The sequence below is a fragment of the Perca flavescens genome, chromosome 8, assembly GCF_004354835.1.
Source record: "Perca flavescens isolate YP-PL-M2 chromosome 8, PFLA_1.0, whole genome shotgun sequence".
NCBI lineage: Eukaryota > Metazoa > Chordata > Actinopteri > Perciformes > Percidae > Perca > Perca flavescens.
In genome coordinates this window covers 8389891-8401819 of record NC_041338.1, presented here as the reverse complement: position 1 = coordinate 8401819, position 11929 = coordinate 8389891, and the positions used below count along the sequence as shown (strand labels likewise).

The 11929-nt window shown below is 40.0% G+C and overlaps 1 protein-coding gene across 1 annotated transcript; it reads right to left on the bottom strand.

The window, feature by feature from the left end:
* Window positions 1–63: 63 nt before the first annotated feature.
* Window positions 64–11475, bottom strand: lcat (lecithin-cholesterol acyltransferase). The gene is made up of 7 exons (XM_028585464.1): window positions 11113–11475; window positions 7891–8047; window positions 7441–7556; window positions 7119–7214; window positions 4676–4900; window positions 3849–4044; window positions 64–1264 (listed from the first exon to the last, which is right to left on the bottom strand). The coding sequence occupies exons 1-7, from the start codon at window positions 11261–11263 to the stop codon at window positions 904–906; spliced, it is 1302 nt and encodes a 433-aa protein (XP_028441265.1). The 5' UTR covers window positions 11264–11475; the 3' UTR covers window positions 64–903.
* Window positions 11476–11929: the final 454 nt, after the last annotated feature.

Genomic DNA, 11929 nt, shown 5'->3' with positions numbered 1-11929 from the left:
GCAGTTTGACATTTGCACTGGATCTAAACTACCGGTAATCATTTGACACGCGTGACATTTGTGAAATTAAATGCTTTTAAAATTGGAAACATTAAAATACATGTTTACAGAACAGTATTTCAATTCACATCACTATTTGAATATGCTTGTACATGAGCCTGAGGAAAAAAAATGTGATCTTATAATAATTTTTCGAAACAAATTATATCTAAAAATATATATAAATCCTAATAGAAATATTAAAGTGACATCATAGACAATGAAAAAAATAGGTTACTGGCGAGGTCCCTATGAGCTATTCATTACAGTCACACTATCTACCCATAGAATATGACACAATGGCTACTTTGTAATGATTAATTCATCATCCATCAAAAGTAAACAAAGCAGGATTGTGTATTTTTGTAAAGATGTAACAGGGTTTGAAGTTGCCTGAATGGACTGTGAGAAAACTACACATACTACAACAATAACTGAACCATGGTAAAAAAAAAATGCTTGATGTTTGTAATTAATGTGATAATTATGGGTACCATGTCTTATGTGTATAAAGTCTCATCATGAGCACCATCAAATATAAGGAAGACACAACAAACTAAACACATTGGAAATAAAAAATAAACAGATCAGGGTCAAACCCATACTGCAAGTCATCACACTTTAAATTAGATAAGGTGTCATGGTTATGGGCTTGGGGGTCAAGGTAAGATTGGTTGCTAGTCCAGATCTGTTTAGAACCATTCCGTGGGCTAAGAGGGGGTGCTAACATATGTTGGACCTATGTGAAATGTGTTTTTTGATTGACAGCTGAAAAGACTCAAAAGTCAACTATGTAAAAAAAAAAAAAATCCAGCATTCCATGTGTTTTAGTTTTTTTAAACTCTTCCATAATGTTGTCTTCTATTAAGCTACAGATCGTACGTCAACCTCTTTGGGCATATCCGAGTTCCCCTCCAGGATATGTTGGATTTGGTTGAGCACCTTTTCATGAAACACTATGTTTAGGTGGGCCAGCCCTCGGAACTCTGTAACATGGACTGGCTTCTCCTGCTGGCCCGCCCAACGTTTGCAAAGACTCATGCTAAAGCTATCCACTGTGTCGTCCCCATCGGCGTAAACAAAGTCCACTGGGTCCACGTTGGGAAACTCCTCGTCGTAAATGTATGTCACCGGAGTTGGAAGCCCCACGCCATACATACACCACACCTCAACACCAGGTGGGTGGAGATCGCCAGTAAGGTTCTTGGTGTCCTCCCACATGTGCCTGCAACCAACAAGAAGGAGAGTGGGGTTGTGAAATGGAGTGGTACAAGGACACAAAACTTTAAAGCAGTTATGATCAATATTTTTATATTAATAATGGATCACATGACTACTTGTGAAAGGGGTTGTTGGAAGTGATGAACCCTCAGAGAATTATCACCTGACTCTGCAGCTCCCTTCAAGTACTCTGCTGCTTTAGCATTTCTATAACATTGCTGCACCAACAGGGACAGTTCGAAAAGAAAAGAATACATACGTATCGATGCAGCAGAGCCAGATCAATTGTTTTATATTCCATGCATTTTTCTTCCTTGTCAAAACTTTGCGGCTGCAACTCAACTCGATTCATTCAACTGCACAGATTTAAGTATGCTATGCAGTAGCAGCTAATGTAGCCTTGTAGAGATGAGGAGAGATCTGGTAAGCTCATTTCGTTCCAACTCCACACCCCCAGAAGATTTTTTTTTTGTTTTACTTTTAGTCTTCAGCCCCAACCATCTGACTCAAGTGACATCACTTTAGGCAATTTATCAGACTTCACACACACCCCTCTGGAGCCACCAATCTGTTATTGCAGGTTTAAAGCCCCTACTGCATATGTTAGATTTAAAGATGCTCTAAACATGAAAATTCTACCCCTTGGGGCTTTAAAGTTTGTTATCATTAACTGCTATCTCTCACAATAATGTATGTAGACAGATGCTACCACAATGAAAAACTGTCCAGTATACTGTGTATTATTGTGGAGGGACACTTATCGGCTTCCAAAGCAGTTAATTTACATAATTGACCAGGTGCTAATGTGTCCTAAGCAGGGGTTGATGCATAGCCAAAACCATATAAAATTAGTAGATGTAGCCTCTGTGATGTCAACCATTGGTTTGTGGTCTGCCGTTTTGAAGCCTCGAGTTTGGCGATACGGGCCATCTTGGTTTCTTTTGCAACAGGATGTGATAATTGTTGAAGAGAGGTTGGAGCTAGGGAAGATGACACGGCCAAGCCAGTGTTGTTTAATGCTGCAATGGCCTGCTGGTTAACGCAGACTCAGGGTACTGCCACCATTTATCTGCATGTACGGCAGTACAGAAAAACAGCAAACTTTCCTTAAGTTACCAGCTAACACTAGCGGTAGCTAGCTAGCTTGGTTTGCAACGCTGAATAAGGCATTTCTAGGTGACCAAAATGTCCCAATTAACTTGAAAACACAGTACGAGGGTCAAAGTTTAAGATAAAAACATGGACAACACCCAAAAACAAGTTCACGGCTATATACAGATATACGCTATATTTTGTATTCACATTTGGATACTTTTTTTTTTCTTGCTTGGCACATACATCAAAAAAAATTCTAAGCATCTGGGTTTACTCCCGTGATATGCAGCCCTCGGAATATAATTAATATATTAATACTGTAATAGTAGTGTCACTCCCAATGGCCCTGCCCACGAGTTTCCACTCGGCCCATAGACTTTACATTATAGTGACATCCCAGGTTTTTAAATTGCTTTTCTTGTCTAGAGGGAAGTTTTTCAAATGTAAAAAGTCCATGGATTAAAAATTCAGAATGTGAAGAATCATAACCAACCTTGTTTGCAGTTCAAGGTGCCCTGGCAGAAGTTTTACAGTCGTCTCTTTTACAATGGTGCCTTAGCTTGCTAACACATAGCTAACATTAGCTTACTAACAGCTTACTTGTCCTTTCTGGTAGATAAGGTTGCTAAAATAATCCATTGAAATGCTTTAAAGGTCCCATGGCATGAAAATGTCACTTTATGAGGTTTTTTAACATTAATATGCGTTCCCCCAGCCTGTCTATGGTCCCCCAGTGGCTAGAAATGGCGATAGGTGTAAACCGAGCCCTGGGTATCCTGCTCTGCCTTTGAGAAAATGAAAGCTCAGATGAGCCGTTTTGGAATCTGCTTGTTATGAGGTCATAACAAGCAAGGTTACCTCCCCTTTCTCTGCTTTGCCCGCCCAGAAAATTTGGCCAACCCATGAGAGAGAGACATCATGGCTTTCAAACGAGAAAAGTGGCAGTTGGTCAAGGCCACACCCCCACCCTCCACCTTGCCCCTCCAACTCTCCTCCTCAATAGCTTCAGACACAGAAATGGCACATCCTGAGGAAAGCTCATTGTGGGACTGGCTCTAGTGGCTGTAGTTCTGCACCAAAGCTGAATTTCGGGAAAGAGACTTCAGATACAGTATTAGGGGACCACTAAGGTCTATATAAAAGCATCCAAAGAGCACCATGTCATGGGACCTTTAATCTAATGTTTGTGTGTGTGTGTGTGTGTGTGTGTGTGTGTGTGTGTGTGTGTGTGTGTGTGTTTTCTAGCTACAGGCATTTTGTTAGCGTTTCAGCCCTTGGTTGCATATTGTGATACTGGTGGTTTTCCTCTCCGGTGGGTGTGGTTTTCAGAGTACAGTATGATACATTGCACAATGTCTTAGATAGTCACTGTTCTGCAAATCATTACAATTTCAAAAGTATTTTAGTCACTTAAATAATCGGGAATATAGTGCATCTAAAATTGAGGTGGGATAATGGGAAGGCTGTGGAATAACGTTAAAGCTGTTAATTACCAGCCATCTTCAAAATTGATGTCTGTGAAGAGGCGCTGGTAGTCCTGGTTGGTGTAGTTAAAGGTTGGTGTGGAGATGAACACGTGGTCCTTCGGCCAGGCTACATCAGATGGTAGCATCCAGGGATTAGTTGTTGTCATCCTCTGCTCCTCGCGGATCTTAATGTTGGAAATCATCGGGATGCCGTCATTTTCACCTAAAGCAAGAATGTACAGGATTATCTGAAGAAGCTTAGATTCAAGAATGCAGGGAGGAGGAGTGTGTTTGATAGGGCATGGGGACCAGTTTTGAAACATTTATCGGGGCTGAGGGAAGAAGGTGTGGGATGAGGGGTAACATATATTAATACTGTAATAGTGGTAGTTTCAAAGGAATTATTTTGACTCCTGGTTTGCTGTTTAGTCTCTTAATAGAAGTCTTGCTATTTGCTACTGTGCCTCACCACTGATGTATTTAGAATCTGCCAAATAATTACAATTGTATGTTCTTGGTTGCTGCTGTTGCTAGTGTATGAATAAGAAAATGGAAAAAAAAATAATGTTGCTTGTATGAACCAGTGCAGTCTGTACCCATAGTTGATCTGCAATAAAGTACTTTCAAAAAGAATGTACAGGTTTGCAGGGTCATGCTTGATTTAAATCAAATCAGGTGGTTGTTTTAAAGTTAACTCTGCCCTGTGAAGTTTGTGATCGTTATTATATATTTATTAGTAATAAAGATAACACAAAATATAAAAGATATATAGGAACACTTTTTTTCTGCCAGGTGTAGATACATTTAGTAGCCTGTTCTTGTACTGTATTCTAATGTAAATACTTTGCCATTACCTGACACCATGACTCTAAGTGGTTTAACAGCACCCCCCCATGGAGCTGCCAGGGAGATGAAGCCCCTGACGTACTTGTCCTTCCAGGACTGAGGTTGGTGGTTGAGAAAGTAGAGGACATAGTGGCAGCCCATGCTGTGTCCCAGCAGGTAAACAGGCTGCTGGTGCTCGTCATACATCTTCTCAACCAGGTCCTGCAGCTCTGTGAAATACTCTGCATTCTCATCTGTGGGAGCAGGAACATTGATAAGTGCATGTATAAGTGTGTGTAATGTACAAACCCAATTCCAACGAAGTTGGGACGTTGTGTAAAACGTAAATATAATACAATGATTTGCAAATCCTTTTAAATCTATATTCAATTGAACTGAATGTTCCAACTGATATACTCTTTTTTGCAAATATTCACTTATTTTGAATTTGATGCCTGCAACACATTTCAAAAAAGCTGGGACAGGGGCAACAAAAGACTGGGAAAGTTTAGGAATGCTCAAAAAACACCTATTTGGAACATTCCACTGGTGAACAGCTGCGTGAGCAAATAGACCAACGGTTTAAGAACAACGTACAATTGCAAGGAATTTAGGGATGTTTGTTGGCGGAGCAGCATGCTACAGCGGCTACTCGTTGTGAACCCCATTAACATAGCACCGAACATGGAGGAAAAGAAGAGACGAGAGACGTTCTGCTGCTTCTCATGGCACTCACACTGCAGCTGATTGCAAGACATCTTCATCTACAGTCCAAAACCGAGAAACGCCGGCTGCTTCTCTGGGCTCAAACTCAGCTGAGATGGACTGACGCAAAGTGGCAAAGTGTGCTGTGGTCTGACAATTCCACATTTCAAATTTTTTTTGGAAATCATGGACGTCATGTTCTCCGGGCCAAAAAGTAAAAGGACCCTCCAGACTGTTGTCAGCGCAAAGTTCAAAAGCCAGCATCTGTGATGGGATTGGAGTGGGGTGGGGGGGTAACTTGCACATCAGTGAAGGCACCATTGCCGTGACATTGTCTTCAACAAGACACTCGCTGGATCCTTTCATCGGCAACCAAGCCATTTCACGCAGCGTCGCTATAGCGATCAGCTAAGAATCCGCCTACATTACGGGGGAACTATCCGCAGTGGAAAATTGAATAGAGAAAAGCACCTGCTACCAAAAGTGAGTTGAGTCGAGTAAAGCCATGCCGTGCCATGCAGTGGAAATGCAGCATTATATTCACTAGATGTTTGACTTCCTTCACCAGCTAGTAACTTTGTCGGCCTGCCATGGAAACAAAACAATGTGCTAAAAGAGGCTAAGAAACCAAAACTTGACCACTCATTGTTTTGGTTTTACAGTCCACAGCTTTACTGTTTTAAAAAAATAAAAGCGTCAGCTAAATGACTTGTAATGTAAGTCGCAATAGGCACTGTTCATTCACCAAAAGACAGACAGACAATAGCTAGCTTGGGAACATAGTGGAGCATTTAGATGCTAAAGAGAGTCATACATTTTCCTCAGGAGTTAGTGGAGGCCTAGTCTTGCGTTGCCAGACCCTCCTCCTCAGCGCCGCGGAGTAGGGTCTGGCTAGTCCACATAGCATTCCGGGATGGGAGAAAAATGTGCTATAGTTTATTGGCATTTCTTTAAATCAACCACAATCGTTATGGGTGGTGCAAAAGTTGTGTTAGTTGTGCGAGAGAAAACTCAGATTGGACAGATAGTCTAGCTAGCTGTCTGGATTTACCCTGCAGAGATCTGAGGAGCAGTTAACCATAGTCCTCATAAATCCATCGGAGTTTAAAATTCCAACACAAAGAAAGCGAAAGGTAAGGGATATCGGTAGAATTTCCTGCACCACCGGAGCAATCCCGGAAGTGGAACATCAAGGATATAGACCATATAGACTACTGAAGGTCAACAGAGAGTGAATTTTAGACTTATATTTATTAGGAGGCCAGAAACACAACTACAAATGAATGCTAATGCTGCGGTGTTTGCTGGATGTGTAACTTAGCAACTGTCAGATAACATGGTGCAATAATAACTTTATATAGTGCTAATACTGTCTGTCAGTGTTGTGTTTAAAGTAAAGCTTGTTCCACTGTCTAAATGGCAAAAGAAATTGATGCATCTTTAATATAAACAAGATGGATCAGTGGAGCTTTAAATCAGTTTTTGTATAAAAAGGGGCCTTTAAGAGGCACATTTATTTTTTCTTTTCTCATCTAATGTTTTCACTTTATTCTGTTGTTTTACCCACTAATACCATTGTAGGGAAAGGGAGCCCAAATGCCAACTACACAGGACAAGCTGAGTTGGTCTGCAGGTTCCTTTTTTCCGTCTGGTGTACTTTTTCTACAATTTCCAAGCCAACAAAGGCTCGATCTACTGTACAAAGAGCTCTTTTAGAGTGCAGCGTGAGTGTGTATGTGAGGGTGCATGTGCAGTTTTGCTACTTACTAGGAGCTAATCTCCAATCGTATGGTGCTCCTCGGACCGTCTCATTTCGGGTGTAGCCCATGTTGACCAAATGTTGCACCATAGTGTGAAAATAACCTGCAAAAACGAGCAGCAGCCCCAGTCAATACCAGATGTCTAAATCAACATTACTTGGTACAAAGCAGCTAAGCTGCAAAGTGCATGTAGGATATCTAACATGGCTTTTTTATGAAATCGTTTGACATTTCTGTAATGTTCCAAAACAGAAATGTATGGACAAGATGACAGAATCCACTAATCTCAAACTCCAAATCTACCAGTACAGACACATTTTTTTTCTCACCAGCCAGTTTGTTTTGGTCAAGAAACTCAATGGGATATGTCTGCCCAAATCCTGGCACCCGCACCTGCACCCCTGGGGAGTTGGATGAGCGCCGAGTCGTCCTATTGTAAACAAGTCTGGGGCACGAAAAATGGACATGGACATTCCTGTCAGTCTAGCTGGCCAAAGACATTCTTTAATGTGACTATAATAATATCTGAAAAAGAACAAAAATATTGTGCTTCCCCGAGTATAATTGTCCTGTCTGACCGAATTAGTCACTACCCGACAGAGTTATACTGGGGACAGCACAATATTTGTGTTCTTTTTCAGATATATTCCCATAGTCACATGAGAGAATGTTTGATAGTGACAGGAAGATTTAGGGCAGCAGAGGTATAGGGACAATGTTGTCATTATGATGCTCGAAAGTGATGCATAATACAGAAAAGGATAGGCAGTCAGTTTTACCTAATGTTGTCAATCCAGCAGTCTACACCTACAGGCATGAACATGTTGAGGTCAATCCACAGAGTGAACCAATTTTCAGTTTTCTTGTAGCACATCCAGTGGACCAGTACCGGCTTGTCTATCTTAGCTTCCAGACGGTTCCCCAAGTTCCCTGGCACTGGACAAACACACAAAAACACACACATACACATCACATGAGTGAGTCACATTGCTAGGTAAGCACTGAAAGAATACTGTAGGTCAGGAGATTCCCAACTTGGGAGTCACAACCCCTCCAATGGTCACAAGATGAATCTGAGGTGTCACAAGATGTTTAATATTGGAGATTTGTTCCTCTTCGGGCCTCTACTAAGTATTGAAATGAAACAATCTGAAAAGTTTAGAGGGGAAAATCACTCTTTGGTAAACATATGCAAGCTGTGACAAGGATCGCAAGTAGGGTTGGGCATCGTTTGGATTTTAACGATTCCGATTCCAATTGCGATTCTTCAAAACTTGCGCATGTTAAATCTGAAACCCATGATCAGATTTGAAACCAAATTCTCCAAACGATTCCAATAAAGAAACGATTCCACTGGAATCATAATTTTTGAAACGATTCCAAGTAGGAATTGGTTCTCGATGCCCAACCCTAATCGCAAGGCAACTTTTTCTTATTTTAAGGGGTCACCAGTTGAAAAGGTTGGTATAAAATATAAATATATAATAATATAGGTAACGATGTACAATGTAAGTATGTACAATCTTAACGTTGGTCCCTGCAATAACACTCCTTCATTTCATAACTGAATATGAGGATTTTGGCAAATATTCACAATGACTGATGATCTAAAAACAGTTAAAGCGCATAGTAAAATGTTTATTGGGACAAAACAACAAGTGTTTTGTCAGATATTTCCAAGTGATTTGTTAACTTTTCAAAATGTGGAAACTTGGAGCTCCCCTGCAGTAGATGGCATGGATTCTGGTTTGGACAATGACCTTTTGACTGTAAACAAAGAGTCATAAGCAGTAGGAAGAGAAAATGCCCTGCAGTGTAATCTTAAAATTAACACCCAAATCTGATTCCTAATAATGGCAATGTACACAAAATGTACGGTCTTAAATAATAAATCAGTTTAATCTTTCACTACGTACGTACACCCAGTTTGCCCAAAAACCTTTTATAACACCTAAAATATGTGTAGAAGATGAAGAAGGATGTGCAGGTGGTGCATGTGTTTTTACCCTAACATATCACAATCAAGGGACTACAATACATTATTTTACTGCCTTTAGATGTCACAGACTAAATGTTATTGGGTGACATGCTTTTTTTTGGTAGTAATTTAAAGGCCAGTAGTTAACAACACTAACACATTTTGCTGTATATTACTTGGCACGTCAACCACTTGTACAATTAATTGTAAAACCTTCGTGCTGTCTTAATTACAGTCACAGTTACACTCGGGCCATTTTTTTTTTTTTTTTTTTTAAAGATAATTTTTTGGGGCTTTTCTGCCTTTAATTTTTGACAGGACAGCTAAGTGAGAAAGGTACGGAAGAGATTTAGGGCCACTGGTGAAAAATGTATTTGAGTTCAGAATTCTGACTTTAATCTGAATTCTGAGAATAAAGTCAGAATTCTGAGATTAAAGTCAGAATTCTGAGTTTAAAGTCAGAATTCTATTAGACATAGCTATGTGCAACAGATGCATTTAGACATCTAAAAAAAATTTAGTATTTGAAGATTGATCGAAGCCATAGCCAAAGAGTCATAAGCAGTAGGAAGAGAAAATGCCCTGCAGTGTAATCTTAAAATTAACACCCAAATCTGATTCCTAATAATGGCAATGTACACAAAATGTACGGTCTTAAATAATAAATCAGTTTAATCTTTCACTACGTACGTACACCCAGTTTGCCCAAAAACCTTTTATAACACCTAAAATATGTGTAGAAGATGAAGAAGGATGTGCAGGTGGTGCATGTGTTTTTACCCTAACATATCACAATCAAGGGACTACAATACATTATTTTACTGCCTTTAGATGTCACAGACTAAATGTTATTGGGTGACATGCTTTTTTTTGGTAGTAATTTAAAGGCCAGTAGTTAACAACACTAACACATTTTGCTGTATATTACTTGGCACGTCAACCACTTGTACAATTAATTGTAAAACCTTCGTGCTGTCTTAATTACAGTCACAGTTACACTCGGGCCATTTTTTTTTTTTTTTTTAAAGATAATTTTTTGGGGCTTTTCTGCCTTTAATTTTTGACAGGACAGCTAAGTGAGAAAGGTACGGAAGAGATTTAGGGCCACTGGTGAAAAATGTATTTGAGTTCAGAATTCTGACTTTAATCTGAATTCTGAGAATAAAGTCAGAATTCTGAGATTAAAGTCAGAATTCTGAGTTTAAAGTCAGAATTCTATTAGACATAGCTATGTGCAACAGATGCATTTAGACATCTAAAAAAAATGTAGTATTTGAAGATTGATCGAAGCCATAGCCTACTAGTCAAAGTCTGTCTTTGTCAAACTGGTCCCTGGCCACATGAAGAGAGAAGGACAAAAAGTCCAAGGAACAGGTATATAAACATGTACTGTTATCTACAGTACAGTCAAGGGTTTAGCATCATGTGTCAAAGTTGTATAGGTCCCTCCCCCAGATGATCAGACCAAAGTTGTGAGGTGTCACTCTTTGGGTAATTGTGAAGCTACATTTAAAACCAAATTTGCTGTCTTGTGCCTTTTTAAGCTGCGGCCTATAACAAAGACTATATGCTGCACAGAATAATATTTAATTAAAACCTCAATGTTACAAATAAAAAGTAGGAAGACCCAGACCAATATCAGTGGGATAGTGACTATTTCAATCACTGTTGTGGCTCTAACACAAACACAAACCTTAAACCACAGGGTCAAATGTACAGATTGCAGTGTAGACCTCCCTGATTGCCTAGACATCAGCAGTAGAACAAGAAGAAAAATAAACTACTTGGCCGATATTAACCCCTCGTTTCGCCCACTAGCTCATATGTTGACTGTGTCGTAATTTGATAAAAAGGTATTTAGGTATAAAATGCAGTAGGCTAAGTAGCCTACAGAACCAACGGTATTGACACAGGGCCTCGAGGTTAGCAAATTAGTATTGAGACCTTAAAGACAGATTTTGAATTCTAGAAATGCAAAAAAAAATAGTCTGACATCCAAAATTCTACACACAACTACGCTTACCGATAATGAGCGGTGGAGTGCTGTTGCTTGGTATTCTGGCTTTGGCGTTTGGCGGGAAGACGACGTTAACAATCCAGAAACCTGAGGAGTGATGAAGCCCCAGTATACATACAACCAGCAGCACCGAGCAGAGGTGTCCTGCGGATGCCATGTTTCTTTCAAACAGCTGTGGTGTTGGACGGTGCTTTGTCTCGGTGTGTGTGTGTGTGTGTGTGTGTGTGTGTGTGTGTGTGTGCTGCTGGAGGCGGAGGGAGAGGCGGTCCGGACACAAACCGTGAGCTCAGACCAGTGGAAACGTTATATTACCTGGCCAACTGTTAAGAAACTACTCTGAAACACCTGCTTTACGATAAACTTTAATGGAGGCCCAGCTTGGAATTAATAATACTGTCATCAGTCCACGCGAACACACGCAGGCAGGCACAGGGACAAATACAACGTGTAACGTTAGTTTACCCGTTGCCCTATTGATCCAAATCACACGTATTTGTTTACACAACAGAATGTAAATGATTGACAAAGAAGAGCATAGACAAGAACATTTTTCTTAGACAACTAAAAACGTGTTTCCAAAAATTGTCAATTGCAAGTTTTTTTTTTAATCCTTAAATCCAATTTAATCCAGCGGTAGAATCTTTCGCTAATTATTATTCGCTTTTTTCACATAGCCTAGGCTACGTTTACCTGCTAGATTAAACAGATGTTTAAATGACATTGTGTGATTTGCATGAAATAACTTAGGCTACTTCAAAGGCAAAGCATACACACTTAGCAGAGTAGCCTCCTGCTGGTCCAGCTGTGACGGAGAGAACTTTCT

Coding starts and splice junctions, on each gene's coding strand:
- lcat (XM_028585464.1), bottom strand. CDS start 11,263: ATGGCATCCGCAGGACACCTCTGCTCGGTGCTGCTGGTTGTATGTATA. Junction 7,557..7,890: donor TGCTGGATTGACAACATTAG/GTAAAACTGACT, acceptor TTCGTGCCCCAG/ACTTGTTTACAATAGGACGA. Junction 1,265..3,848: donor ATCAATTTTGAAGATGGCTG/GTAATTAACAGC, acceptor TGTTGGTTGCAG/GCACATGTGGGAGGACACCA.